Source organism: Nycticebus coucang, chromosome 3 (assembly GCF_027406575.1).
Source record: "Nycticebus coucang isolate mNycCou1 chromosome 3, mNycCou1.pri, whole genome shotgun sequence".
Taxonomy (NCBI): Eukaryota; Metazoa; Chordata; class Mammalia; order Primates; family Lorisidae; genus Nycticebus; species Nycticebus coucang.
Window position 1 is genome coordinate 64,255,056 of NC_069782.1, and position 15,118 is coordinate 64,270,173.

The 15,118-nt window shown below is 53.0% G+C and overlaps 1 protein-coding gene across 2 annotated transcripts in view; it reads left to right on the forward strand.

Moving 5' to 3' along the window:
* Nucleotides 1–2,707: 2,707 nt before the first annotated feature.
* The window catches only part of PDE4A (phosphodiesterase 4A), a 52,289-nt gene continuing 39,878 nt past the window's right edge, over nucleotides 2,708–15,118 (forward strand). The window contains exons 1-2 of one of the 2 annotated variants that reach the window (XM_053583197.1): nucleotides 2,708–2,932; nucleotides 3,304–3,509. In XM_053583197.1, the coding sequence (XP_053439172.1) occupies nucleotides 3,340–3,509 (170 nt within the window). In that variant the 5' untranslated portion in view covers nucleotides 2,708–2,932; nucleotides 3,304–3,339. Of the gene's footprint in view, nucleotides 2,933–3,303; nucleotides 3,510–5,922; nucleotides 6,570–15,118 lie in introns of those variants that run through there. The other variant, XM_053583195.1, reaches the window with a different exon arrangement.

The window sequence follows — 15,118 nt, forward strand, 5'->3', positions numbered from 1 at the left end:
ATTGATCACAGACCACCATAACAGTTATAATAATAATGAAAAAAGTTTGAAATATTGTAATGCCAAAAAGTGACACAGAGACCATGTGACACCAAGTGACCACATGCTGTTGGAAAAACTGACAGACTTGCTCAACTCAGGATTGCCACAAACTTTCAATTTGTAAAAATCACAATAAAGTGAAGCATAATAAAATGGGTGTAACTGTACAGCTAATAAGCAAAGCCAGGATTTGAGTACAGGGCTCTCAGTATAATTTTAGAGCCCAAGCATCTTAACTACATGACCTATTCTCTGCCATCTATATCTTTGTCTGTCTGCATTTACACAGGTAGACACCCTTTCTCTCCCTGTGTCTACCTTACTCCTTCCTTCCTTCATTCAGTATTCACTGAGTCTATGTGCGAGGAGCCATGATGCATGGATACCACTTCTTACTGCAGAATGCAGATAATTACAATCCAGAGTGATGAGTGCTTTAGTAGAGGCAACACAGTCTACAATCTGGCTGAAAAATGGAGGTCACATTGAAGCTTTCTTTATATTCATTCATTCATTCATTCAACAAATGTCTATCAAGGGCCTTCTGGGAGCTAAGTGCTAGGTTGATGAGATAATATTTACATTCTCTTTTACTAATTAACATTGAACTGAAGTGCTAGCTAGTGAAATAAACCAAGAAAATGAAATAAGACCCACACAGGGGGCAAAGCAGCTAGTCCACAGCAGACCTGCTAAGAACATTATAAATATGTTCTTGGGTCCTCAATGTAATAACCAGACTTTATTAAAAGCTTACGATCTTCCAGACTCTATTCCGGGTACTGGGGATATAGTAATGAATAAAATAGAAAAAGTATTCTTACCCTCTTTCAGGATATGATATGCTAGAGTGAGGAGAGACAGATGATAAATACAATAAATAAATCGTATAGTATGGTATGAGGTGATAAGTGCTGGGGAAAAACCTCTGGTTAAGGAGGAGGTCCGGAGACCTGGGGGCTTGTAACTTTAAATGGGGGTGGGGTGGGCCGGGCATGGTGGCTCACGCCTGTAATCTCAGCAGTTTGGGAGGCTGAGGCGGGCGAGCTGCCTGAGCTCACAAGTTCCCTACCAACCTGAGCAACAGTGAGAGACCAACTCTAAAAATAGCTGGGCGTTGTGGTGGGCGCCTGTAGTCCCAGCTACTTGGGAGGCTGAGGCAAGAGAACCGCTGAAGTCAGGAGTTTGAGGTTGCTGTGAGGTGTGACGCCATGGCACTCTACTGAGGGCCACATAGTTATACTCTGTCTCAAAAAAATAAAAAAAATAGGGGTGGGGCGAGAAGGGGAGAAATACTGAAAGGGTGAGTTGTAAGTAAAGATTTGAAGGAGATGAGGGACTTGCAGATATTTGCCAGAAGAGAGCTCCATGTGAAGAATAGCAAGTGCTCTCAAAGTCCTGGAGATTGCAGCATGCTTGATTTGTCCAGAAATCACAAGTAGACCAGTGTGGCTGGACCTGAGGGCAGAGAGCTGGGCGTTGTGGCGGGCGCCTGTAGTCCCAGCTACTTGGGAGGCTGAGGCAAGAGAACCGTTTAAGCCCAAGAGTTTGAGGTTGCTGTGACCTATGACACCATGGCACTTACTGAGGGCGACATAGGACATCTATGAGGACTGCGTGGGTCACGTATTGAAGATTTTGACTTTCCTTCTGAATGAAGTGAGAGCCATTGAGGGTTCTAATCAAAGGAGTGACATGATCTCCCACAGGCTCAGATGTTAGTAGCATTTAGTAAGCACTTACGTGGGTGCCAGCCACTGTTTTGTTCAACATAGCTTGATCTCTTATCATTCTCACGTAGATCTCATAGGGATTAACATCGCATTTCACGGAGGGGCAACAGAGGCTCAGAGAGTTTAAGTGACAGACCCATGGCCACACAGCAATAATCTTTAGCACCTGGGTACAAAGGTAAAGTAAGCCAGCCTCTCCCTCCCCCAAGCTTTTAGACAAGGATCCGCGGCAGCAATATGCACCCATCTTCGGGAGCTGAGTCTGTGTTTCTGTCTGTCTGTTTCTATTTTCACAAGTCCCTGTCTGTCTCCGTGCGCCTCTGCCTGAGCGTCCCCCATCTGTGTCCAAGCCGCCGTATCTCTGCGCCCGGCCCCCGCACATCGGAGCTATTTCGAGTTTAGGCGTAAAAGCCCAACAGCTCACAGAAGACGCTTCCTCCGGCCCCCGGCTCTGACCACGCGCCACACTTGGCTGGCTCTGGGAGCTCCCAGTTTTCTCTGCGGGAATCCCCAAGCCGGGAAAGCTCCCACGGGAAGAAGGGTGGGGGCTGGGGCGACCCTGGCTAGGAGGCTCCCAGCCCCCCCGCGGTGGTCAACCAGAGCATTGACGTTATCAACCGTGCGTCAGCTGTCGCCTTGGCAACGGCCGAGAGACGTCACCAGTCAGCAGCGGGTCAGCAGCCCTGAGGCGAGGCAATAGGAAAGGGGCGGGAACGGTTTCCAAGCCCTGCCGGCAGGGGGAGCCCTAGGGCGCTAATGGCAGACGCCTTCGACTTGATCTTGCAGGACGCCCTGGCCTGGCCGACATGGCCCTCGCAGCCCCCGCGGCGCGCTAAGTTGACGGGATGAAGAGGAGTCGCAGTGCCCTGTCCGTGGCCCGGAGCAGGGACGAGGTGCGAGCGACGGGGCCTGGGCTGGGGCGGGGTCTTAGGTCTCAGAGGAGACGGACGCCCTCTGGTGACCACGGCTGTTTACTGAGCGTGGCTCTACTATCTCGAGGCTGCAAGGAGTCTCCTTCCTTCGTGCCTCAGTTTACTCCCTGGATTCCATTTTTCTCCTGCTGCCCAGATGAAGGGACTCTCAGCCCAGGGGCAGAGGGCTGATGCTTCCCAAATGGGGAGAGGATTGTGGCGACGTGGTGGAGGTGGGCGCTGTAGGTGAGCTCTTGCGGGTCTCAGATTCGAGAGGTGGGAGGGGGACATTGACATTAAGGCCAAGAGGGGGCTCTTGGATGGGGAGGGTGGGAAGAGATTCCACAAAAGGTGATGTATTAGAGACGTCTCACACATGAGACAAAAATTCAGACACATGAGGGCCCAGAGCCCAGGGCTGGGACGTGTAGAGGAGACCCCACAAAAATTATGACTGAGAACGGGCACTCTCAGACCTAAGGTGTTAGGGGGTCACCCTAACGGGTGATTCAGATGTGAAGGGAACACGACTTGGGTCCCGTGGGGACATGTCAAGGTGTGGGGGAGGGGAGCCTCCCAGCCTGACCATGCCCCCATCACACCTTGTCCCTCCTCAGAGGCTCCAGGTGACCTCTGAGCCTGGCGGTGCCAACATGCTGGGAGTCGACCTCCGTCGCCCTCATCGCCGCCTCTCCTCCGGTCCTGGCCTGGGCTGGGCCCAGCCTGAGCCCTTGGATGCTGGGGTACCTCTGCCACCACAGCCCACCACATTGCCACTGCTGATTCCGCCCAGGATTTCCATCACCGTGGTGGAGGCCAACAGGTAGGCAAGAGGGGGCCCAGAGTGGGAGGTAGGGTGGTGGCACAAGGCCAGATGGGCTAGGACTAGCCACTAGCCCTACAGGCTCTCTGAGATTTGCAACACTAGCTGAGATTTCTGTACCCTGGATGGTAAGATTGTGATACCACTCCCTTAAGTCAATCACCTTTTCAGCCTCCAGAAACCCCTTCCTCCATTTCTAGCTGCCTGAATTAGCCCTATCTCTCCAGTCCCCAATATAGCCCTATATTCCTAGAGCTGGGACAAGGTAGCCAGTCTCCTGTGCACCTGCCTTGGTGTCCCCTGCTAGGAGGATTCAGTTTCTTGAGTGCTTTAGAGGGCATGGTGGAATCTTGGAGGAGGTTTGGAATGGTATTTTTCTTTCTCCTGGGGAGATGTGAGAAATATCTGGGAGCATTTTCTTGCATTTCTTATCTGGGGTCCTCCAAGGGCACCCAGCCCCCCACCCCACCTTGGCCCAAAGATGAGCCAGAAAGCCAGACCACTGAGCTGGCCCTAGCCTACTCACTGCTCTCTGTGGCCCCAACCCCTCTCCCCATCTATTCTATTGGAGGGCTCCGGGTTCTCTGCTTGGTAATGGTACAATGGCTCATTTCCAGAAGTGGGTAGAAGTGACTGTCACTGCCCCCTGAGGATGCCTAAATTATACTTCCAATTCCACTAGCATCTACTTGGTTCAGATCCAACTTGATCCGTCCCCAGATGCAATTACAAGCCATGGGCCACTGGCTGGTGCACTCCTTCTGCAACCTCAGTTGTGGCCTGACACTGACCCTGCTCCAACCCGTTGTCACCCATCGCCTACCCAGATGTCTGACTAATATTATAGACACCCCTGTCGTCCAAGAATTTGGACTAGTTCGGGACCCAAATGATCTGAAAAGAACCGGCAGCCCCGGCAAATCCCCAAGAAACTGTTTTGATTGTGTACATGAGGGGAGGTGTTCCTGAAAGAAGTGGGGAACACAATTCTGGCTTCTGGGATATCCTGCAGCTGCTGATGGGGTGTGTGCCAGTTCCTGCTCTGCTTTGGCCCACGCCTGGAGCCCCCTCCGACAGGGAGAAGTGTGGCTGTGGGGGTTGGAGGCAGGCTTTTTTTTTTTTACAAGAACAGCGCGTCGGGGATGGCGGTGGCAGACTGCACCGCCTGCCCTGAGGAGCTTGTGAGAGGGGGCTCACAGGGGTAGGGGCCTAGTCCTCCGGGGTTATGTACCAGAACAGTTTCGTGTCTGAGCCCTTATTGGCTTGAGGCATGAGGCGCTTGGGGGCGCGTGAGCTAGGTCGGTCGGGGCCCTAGAAGGGGGATGGGGGAGCGCTGGAATCTCGCTAGCTCTCTGCTCGCTTGCTGGGCGCCGCGCTGGGGGAGGCGGGAGCGTGAGTCATGTCGACTCCCGATTTAGGTGCCGGAAGGGGGGCTCTGCAGGCAGGGGCCGCGGGGAGGAGGCTTGGCTGTTTACACTCCTGAAAAGGGGACCGGGGGTGCTCCCGGCGACTACCGGGGACCTGCCTCAGTTTACCTCCCGCAGAAATGCTGTAGGAAAGGCAGCGATACACAAAGTGACAGATGGGCAGCCTATGTATTGGCCGTAGGGAGTCCTCCTGGAGTCACAGGGGAACCAAAGGGACACACCCCAGAAACACTCCAAAGAGGCGCCAACCCAACCACACACTCACACAAACCCAACACACATAGATGTCCTCAAGTACCATAGTCAGACTACAGAAGCAGAATCGCGTGCACAACTCCTGGAGCACGCACCGACTTCAAACATATCCGAGCGCTTGGGAACACATTCACAGCCCCCAAGCTCCCGGAACATACCCCGTAGGGGCGCACAACCCTCCACAGGCAAAACACGTGCGCGCACATCCTTCACCCACAGACACACAAAGATATATACACAGCCAAATCCAGAAAAACAGGCAGACAGCAGCAGCCAACCACGTGCACACACACTTCCAGCGGTTACTGAAAACAGACAACCCTCTGAAGAGGCCACGTGCACACACATCCCACCTCGGGCACGCACCATCACCATCCTGCGACCCGCAGACAAGAGATCCCACACACACCATCGCTGCCAGCTGCAGACACCGCGCTGGTGGCACCGGGACCACTCCCCGAAAGCTTCCCCCGGCCAGGGGTAGCCGCGAGGACACTGCAGGACCCGGCTCCGCCCTCGCCATGACGGACCAACTGACTGACACTCCGGGAACCAGTCGGGTGTCTTCTTCCCGATCGGATTAATCGTTTAACTCCTTGATGCCTGTGCGCGCCGCGGTTAGGCTGGGTGCTCTGGAGAGAGCCGAGTTCCTGCACTCCCTCCCCGCCCGGAGCCGGGCTCTGCGTGGGCGCTGAGGGGCCCCCTCCTTAGGTGGCTGCCCCCCACTGGCCCGGACTGAGGAGGAGGAGGGCAGCGCTGACTGCAGCAGCTGGCGTGGGGCAGGGAGGGGCGGGGCGGGGCTGGGGAGCCGGGGCGGTCGCGGAGCAGGGCGCCGAGGACTGAGGACGCAGTCCGGCACCTAGCAGAGCGCCAGGCGTCGACAGGAAGCCGCGGCGCCCGGCCCGGGGGCGATTGGCCCACCGCGCCCCCGGGGCGCCATGGCCCTACCGCGGCCGGGCGCACCCGCGGGGCCCTGGGCTTGTCGGCTCGTGAGCAGCTGAGCGGGGTGCAGCTTGTAAAGGCCGGGGCTCCCCAGGGCGCAAGTGGAGGCCGGCGCCATGGAGCCCCCGGCCGCCCCCTCGGAAAGGAGCCTGTCTCTGTCTTTGCCCGGACCACGGGAAGGTCAGGCCACCCTGAAGCCGCCCCCGCAGCACTTGTGGCGGCAGCCTCGTACCCCCATTCGAATCCAGCAGCGTGGCTACTCCGACAGCGCGGAGCGCGCGGAGCCAGAGCGGTCGCCGCACCGGCCGATAGAGCGCGCCGACGCCGTGGACACCAATGACCGGCCAGGCCTGCGCACGACACGCATGTCCTGGCCCTCGTCCTTCCACTGCACTGGCACCAGCAGCTGCAGCGCGGGCGGAGGTAGCTGCAGGCGGTAAGACTAAAACACCCGGCGACAGATGCGCGCAGAGCGGTTGGGCGCGCAGGGAGGATGCAACTCTACCCGCCGACCGCAGGGAGGCGCTTTGATACCGTTGGGGTCAACGTGGGGGAGGAACGGGGGAGTTCTGCTGCGGGGGCGTCCGGGATCTGATCCCTGGTTGTTCACAGCACAAGAAGCTTCCTGTTGAAGTGGTCATAGGTTCCGTTTGAGGGGCGCCAGGCTGCGGGGTAGTATTAGTGGGATCTGAGGAAGGGAGCCCGTTGCTTTAGGAATCTATATTCTTATGCCGCGACAGCAGCTAGATTCACTGCATTTGGGATATCTTTGGGGCACTCGGTAGGGGCCGTCTGGGTGGTGGATTCTCTGGGGGAGCCCCGTTCATGGACTCGAGTACCAGCTGGTGTCTAAAATCCAGAGGCACCTCTTTGGGAAGCACTGTGTTGGGATGTGCGTTGAGATGGAGCCCCCTTCTCAGGGCAGGAGTAGTAGGGTCCAGTAACTGCTCAGAGGCAGGGAACAATGCAGAGGGGGTGTCTGGTCTCAGCATATAGTAAAGGGAACAGTCCCTGACTCTACTGAGATGACAATGTAGGGAGGTTACTACGCTTGCCCTGATGCTATTCTCCAACTGACCAGAGTTTACTCCAGTTGTTGGGATATGACCAGCTGTGGCTGCCTGGGCTGTGTGCTCTGCCTGGGCTTTTGGCGTCTTTTGACTAGGACACAGTGACTGTGTGTGTTCCAGGCACAGAGTGATGGTGTAATTGTGACAGTGTGGCTGTGTGCTTACAAGATAGTGTTGTGACTATGACTGTGCCCCAGAGCCACAATGATTTTGTAGGATGACCATGTTTGTTCCTGGGACAGTGGTTGTGATAGGACTATGTGTGCCCCAGGGATGCTGTGATGTCACAGGGTGACTGTGCATCCTCATGGGACTCAGCAATCATGACATAGTGATTGTGTCTGTTCCCAGGACAGTGATCATGAGATTGTCTGTGTTCCAATGACAAAGGGATTGTGATAGTGTGTGTTTCTGGGTTAGAGTGATTGTGGCACAATGATGTGTACATTCCCAGGAATGATGCGATTGTGTGAAACTCCGTGCACCCTGGGGCACTGTGATTGACTGAGACACTGTGACCATGCTTGTATCTGCCTCAGGTGGTCACATTCGTGTGTTGGTGTTCTGACAAGTGGGCTGTGTTCCCATCTGCCTAGTGTCACCTAACCACCTGGTGTTCTTAGTTATAATACCTGCTCTGCTGGTGCTCAGGATCTGACAGAGTGTGCTCCAGTATGTGTGTGACTGGCACCCATGGGTGCCTCACTTCTTGGGATATTACCATAGATGGTCAGATTTGGGCTTCTCTTGACGTTTCCAAGTGAGTCCCATCTAGGCTTTGACTCTACTGTTCTTAGGTCTCCCTGGGATCTCCAGTATCCATCATAGCCCCCACAGGCCACCCCCAGACACCCCCAGACCCTACTCCCTTCCCCACATCAGGGAGCTAGTGTCATGAGCCCTGTTACTGCCAGCTCAAGCAGCCTCACACTTCCCAAAGGAAAACAAAGCTGGAATCAAGAGGAAATGCCAAGACTGGGACAGCAGGCCAAACTAGCTCAGGTCACTGTCCCAAGAGACCAAAGAGGGGATGAGGAAAAGTAGCATGTGGGCTACATTCCCTTTAAGGCCCCAGGGACCCCTGACTCTGGGGTGCTGCCTCTCAGGGGACAATGGCTGAGTGGTAATAATCACTATGTTAGCAGAATCCATTTAGCAATATCTCACCCTCAGGCTTCATGCTGGGGACTTTTTCATAAATCCTTTGTGAAGTATGCCTGTTGGGCAGATGGGGAAATTGAAGTCCAGAGCAAAATTCCTTCTCCTTCTTTTTTATTTTCTTTCTCTCTTTCTCTCTCTCTCTCTTTCTCTTTCTTTCTTGTCTCACTTTGTCATCCCTGGTAGAGTGCCCTGGCATTACAGCTCACAGCAACCTCCAGCTCTTGGGCTTTGGCGATTCTCTTGCCTCAGCCTCCAGAGTGGCAGAGGCTATAGGCGCCCACCACAACGCCTGGCTATTCTATTTTTTTGTTGCAGTTTGGCCAGGGCTGGGTTTGAACCTGCCACCCTTGGTATATGGGGCCGGCGCCCTACTCACTGAGCCACAGGCACTGCCCTTTTTTTTTTTTTTTTTGAGATAGAGTCTCACTCAGTTGCCCTGGGGTTGAATGCTGTGATGTCATAGCTCACAGACACCTCAAAGTCTTGGGCTGAGGCTCAGCGCCTGTGGCTCAAGTGGCTAAGGTGCCAGCCACATAAACCTGAGCTGGTGCATTCGAATCCAGCCCAGGCCCGCCAAACAACAGTGATGGCTGCAACCAAAAAATAGCCAGGCGTTGTGGCGGGTGTCTGTAGTCCCACCTACTTGGGAGGCTGAGGCAGGAGAATCGCTTGAGCCCCGGGGTTGGAGGTTGCTGTGAGCTGTGATGCCACAGCACTCTACCCAGGGTGACAGCTTGAGGCTCTGTCTCAAAAAAAAAAAAGTCTTGGGCTGAAGTGATTCTCTTACCTCAGCCTCTGGAGTAGCTGGGACTACAGGCGCCACTACAATGCCCTGCTATTTTTGCTCAGGCTGGTCTTGAACTCCTGAACGAAAGCAATCTGCCTGCCTTGGCATCCCAGAGTGCTAGGATTACAGATGTGAACAATTTTGTCCAGTTTTTCTTTCTTTCTTTGAAACAGGGTCTCACTCTGTCATCTGGTTAGAGTACAGTGGTGTCATAATAACTAACAGCAAACTCAAGCTCAAACTCCTGCCTCAACCTCCTGAGTAGCTGGGACTACGGGCACGTGCCACCTTCCCACCCCTGCCCCCCTAATTTTTTATTTTTAGCAGAGACCTTGTCTCCCTCTTGCTCAGGCTGGTCTCAAACTCCTGGACTCAAGCAATCCTCCTGAGTCTGCCTTTCCAAGTGCTAGGATATAGGTATATGCCACCACACCTGGCCCTGAGTGTCTTTGTGTGAGCCTTGATTCTTTCATCTATAAAGTGGAACCCTGTGAAGGTTGGTTTGAGAGTTCTGTGAGCTTAGGGATGTGTGGAAAGGACTTAATTTGGTAGATCTCAGTTCAGGGACCTGGATTCAGGTGGGAGGTGGGACCTGGGTAGACCCTACTTCTTCAGAGTGGGACAAAAATATGGGATTCTCAACTACATCCCCACGTGGTCTCAGGTTTGTGTTTCACTGTGGGGTTGTGTAACCTCCACTGTCTGTGCTGATGTCCGGAGGTGGGACCGATGGGTGGGCTATAGGCTGGTATTGGAGCCAGTGTCCTCTTCCTACTCCCTGGGCAGAAAGAACAAGACCTCCAATGGGGACATCTTTCCTTAGAATGGGCATTTCTCCAGAAAAGAGGTTCAACATGTGTACACCCAGGGGGTTCCACTGCTGCCCAGGTTGAATTCATTCATCCAACTACGAGAAAGGATATCCCGCGAGCTCCTTCAATTTGAGTCAAAGGAATCCCCAAAGCACTGCTTCCCACCCACAGATGACATCTAAACTTCTCCTTGGAGGCCAGGCATGAAGGCTCATGCCTGTAATCCTAGCACTCTCAAGCCCATGCAGCTTGAGCCCAGGAGTTTGAGACCAGCCTGAACAAGGGTGAGACCCCCATCTCTGCTAAAAAGAGAAAAACTAGCCAGGCATGGTGGTGCATGCTGAAGTCCCAGCTACTGGGGAGGCTGAGGCAAGAGAAGTGCTCAAGCCCAAAAGTTTAAGGTTGCTGTGAACTATGATGCCACGACACTACCCAGGGTGACAAAATGAGACTGTCTCTCCAAAAAATAAATAAATAGGGGCGGCACCTGTGGCTCAGTCGGTAAGGTGTCGGCCCCATATACCGAGGGTGACGGGTTCAAACCCAGCCCCGGCCCAACTGCAACAAAAAAATAGCCGGGCATTGTGGCGGGTGCCTGTAGTCCCAGCTGCTCGGGAGGCTGAGGCAAGAGAATTGCTTAAGCCCAGGAGTTGGAGGTTGCTGTGAGCTGTGTGATGCCATGGCACTCTACCCAGGGCCATAAAGTGAAACTCTGTCTCTACAAAAAATAATAATAATAATAATAAATAAATAATGGCTGGGCACGGTGGTTCACGCCTGTAATCCTAGCACTCTGGGAGGCCAAGGCAGGTGGATAATAGCTTGAGTTCACAGGTTGGAGACCTGTCTGAGCAAAAAGCGAGACCCCCATCTCTAAAAATAGCTGGATGTGGTGCCTGAGTCCCAGCTACTGGGGAGGCTGAGGCAAGATGATCACTTCAGCCCAAGAGTTTGAGGTTGCTGTGAGCTATGAGGCCATAGACTCTACCCAGGATGACAGAGTGAGACAGACTCTGTCTAAAAAAAAAAAAGAAGAAGAAGAAGGAAGGGAGGGAGGGAGTGTGGTACCTCACGCCTGTAATCCTAGCACTCTGGGAAGCTGAGGCGGGCGGATTGCTTGAGCTCAGGAGTTCAAGACCAGCCTGAGTAAGAGCAAGACCCCCATCTCTAAAAAATAGCCAGACTTTGTGGCAGGCGCCTGCAGTCCCAGCTACTCTGGAGGCTGAGGAAAGAGAATGGCTTAAGCCCAAGAGTTTGAAGTTACTGTGAGCTGTGACTCCATGGCACTTTACCAAGGGCAACAAAGTGAGACTCTGTCTCAGTAAGAAAGAAAGGGAAGGAAGGAAAGAAAAGAAAAGGAAAAAAAGGCAGATGGAGAGGGAGAAGAGGAGGACCCTGGTTTGAGGTGGGGGGTACCTGAATTGGGGGCTGGGAATAATGTACCATCCTGCCCGCACCTGGGGCTCCCAAACTCTCCCGGTTGAGAATGGTGCTGCGCATAGCTTAAGCCCAGGAGTTGGAGGTTGCTGTGAGCTGTGTGATGCCATGGCACTCTACCGAGGGCCATAAAGTGAGACTCTGTCTCTACAAAAAAAAAAAAAAGAGAGAATGGTGCTGCAGTGGCCCAAGGAAGGAGTGAAGGCAGCCAGGCTGGCGTCTCTGGTCAGTGGTCTTTGTCTCCACTTGAGTGTCTGCCTCCCCTAATGTCCTGAGCTCCCAAGTCCCTGGATGTGTAGTGGGAGCGGTCCCGCGTGCCTCCTGCTGGACGTCCAGAAGGGCACAGCCTGAGTGTGCGCTCTGAGGGCGGGATTTGCCTCCGGGACGCTATTCCTCTAGCAAAGCTAAGTCGCCGTCTTTGCCGCTTTCGCGGTACCTGGTATTATTATTTCATGATTATTGAGTGTCCAGGAGAGCGGGCGCCAGGCCGGCCAACCGCAGGATTCCAGTGGGGTCCTCACCCTGTTGAGTTTGGAACCTGGCCGCTGCCCTAGTGTTCCATTCCCCACCAGTGAGTGCTGCAGAGTCTGCCGCCTGGTGGAGCCAGATGAACTTGGCCGAGAAGTTGCAGCAGCGGAGTTCCCTACCTGCCTCCGCTATGCTTGCTTCCCTGGCCGTGCCAGGGCCTCCCAACGCCCTTGCCTTTAAACTCCCAGAATCCTTGGCTCTGTACTCTGCCCAGGACAAAGAGACAAAAGGACTTGCCCAAGGTCACACAGCGAGGAAGGGAGAAATTGGGGTTAAAAACCAAGTCTTTTCCACTTCAGACCAGGGGGTAAGATTTACATTGCTAGCCCTGTCTGCTGACTTGCTATGTGACTTGGGGCCAGTGATTGTGTTTCCCTATACCTTAGTTTCCTCATATATCAAATTGGACTGAAAAATAAGAACTGCCCACCCCCAGGGCTGTGGTAAGGCTAAGTTGGCTGACGTAGGTGCTGGGCTGTCAGGAACTGGTGTTTGCAGAAAACACTTCCTCTAATGACATCAGCAGGGAGAAAGGGGACATCCTGCAGGTGGCAAACCCCTGGGCATGGGACAGTGCTTGTCCCATCTTTTACTGGGAACAGATTGGCTGCAAGCTTCTGTGAGTTTCAAGAAACTGGGGTTTGGAAGAGCTACAGATTGGCAGAGCGAGAACAGAGTTTTGGAGGACATCTGAGCCCACAGTTTTTACATCTGTGTGTGAAAGAGGTCAAATCCAGCTTTTGTTCTTTGCTTGCTGTGTGACCTTCAGCTGTCAGAGGCTCCATTTCCATCTGTAGCAGAGCTATCATTCCATAAACATTGACCATCTTTGGGGCTGTGGCTTAAAGCCACATATCCAGTCCCTGCTGTCCTGGAGTTCTCAAACTAGGTAGTGAAACAGAAATAGCAAGTGAAGCTATATAATAATGCCAGGTGGTAACAAATGGGATATGAAGAAAAGAGTATCCCCGAGGAGGTAACATTTGAACAGAGACCTAAATAAAGTGAGAGAGGATGATATGAGGGTGTCTGATAGAAGAGGGCACCAATGATAGGGAACAGCCAGTGCAAATGTCCTGTGGTAGGAGCGTGTCTGCTACTTTAGAGGCAAGTATGTCTGTGGCAGGGTGAGCAAGTAGTGAGTGGAAGGAAATGAGGCAGGGAGGTGATGGGGCTGCTTATGTGGGGCTTCAGAGGTCATGGGTCGGCTTTAGGCTTCAGTTTGCATCTGGCTTCCTAGGAAGGGACAGAGGTCACTGGGCTGGAAAGAAACTGATCCATGGCTGGGTGCAATGGCTCATGCCTGTAATCTGGGAGGCTGAGACGAGCGGATCACTTGAGTTCAAGACCAGCTCTGACCAAGAGCAAGTCCCTGTCTCTAAAAATAGCCTGGCATTGTGGTGGGCACCTATAATCCTAGCTATTCGGAAGGTTGAGGCAAGGGCATCACTTGAGCCCAAGTGTTTGAGGTTGCTGTGAGCAATAACACCATGGCATTCAACCCCAGGGCGACCAAATGACTCTGACTCAAAAAAAAAGAAAAGAAAGAAAGAAGGAAGGAAGGAGATGCATGCCAACTGATCTAATGGAAAAGAAAAGAAAAAAAAAGAAAAGGAAGGAGAGAGAGAGAGAGAGAGAGAGAGAGAGAGAGAAAGTAAGAGAGAGAGAGAAAGAAAGAAAGAGAAGGAAGGAAGGAAAAAAGGGAGGGAGGGAGCCAGACGACACCTGTGGCTCAGTGGGTGGGGCGCCAACCCCATATACTGAGGGTGGTGGGTTGGAACCTGGCCCCAGCCAAACTGCAACAAAAAAATAGTGGGGCGTTGTGGCAGGCGCCTGTAGTCCCAGTTACCCAGGAGACTGAGGCAAGAGAATCGCCTAAGCTCAGGGTTTGGAGGTTGCTGTGAGCTGTGATGCCATAGCACTCTACTGAGGGCAATAAAGTAAGACTGTCTCTTAAAAAAAAATAAAAGAAAGAGGGTGGTGCCTGTGGCTCAGTGAGGGGGGCACCGGCCCCATATGCCGAGGGTGGCGGGTTCAAACCCAGCCCCGGCCAAACTGCAACAAAAAAATAGCTGGGTGTTGTGGCGGGCGCCTGCAGTCCCAGCTGCTTGGGAGGCTGAGGCAAGAGAATCGTGTAAGCCCAAGAATTGGAGGTTGCTGTGAGCCATGTGAAGTCATGGCACTCTACCTGAGGGCGGTACAGTGAGACTCTGTGTCTACAAAAAAAAAAAAAAGAAAGAAAGAAAGAAGGAAGGAAAGATCCATCAATCCATGAAGAGCTTGTATAGCCCAGTGACTAAAATTTGTTTCTGGAGCTAGACATCTGGGTTTATAATCCAGCTCTGCTCTTTCTGTGCTGGGTGACCCTGGCTAAGTCACTTCCCCTCATTGGGTGACAGCTTCCCCATCTGTAAAATGGTCCTACTTTCAAGGGCTGATTTGACCAATCAACAAAACAATGTGGAGAAGCTAAGGGCAGTGAAGCTGCCTGTGAACAGAAATGCCCTTCCTTTCTGATTGTGTCTTAACTGTGGGGGCCTTGTGCCCAATGAATGGATCTTAGTGGATCTGGAGTGACCTGTGGGAATATGCTTGTCTCCCAAGGGACATGTGGCAATGGCTGGAGATATTTTAGTTGTCTCCTTTAGGTGAAGGGTTGCTGCTGGCATCTTGTGGTTAGAGACCAGGGCTACTGCTACTGTGGGTTAAACAGCACACAGGACACCCCCTAGGACAAAAGATTGTCCCAATCTTAAATGTCCATGGTGCCAAGACTGAGAAGCCCTACATTCTCAGAGATGTGATTTCACCTCCAAGAGGGCAAAAATTGGGTTTCCCTGAGGGGGGAGAGGGTTGAAAAAACATCTTACTTTTTTTTAAGAGACAGAGTCTCACTCTATCACCCATGGTAGAGGGCTGTGGCATCACACAACTCACAACCTCCAACTCCTGGGCTTAGGCGATTCCCTTGCCTCAGCCTCCCAGGTAGGCTACAGGCGCCTGCCACAATGCCTGGCTAAAAACATCTTACTTTTAAGTATAAATAGCAGACAGGGATTAACATTTTATGGGAGAGGATATTAGGGGGGGAAATATCTCCAAAGGCTATTCTATAGGGGAGCAATAATGAAATAAAAGGTATCAAGCATTGGTTTACAGCCTGGTTCACCCACTCACTGGCTGTGTGACC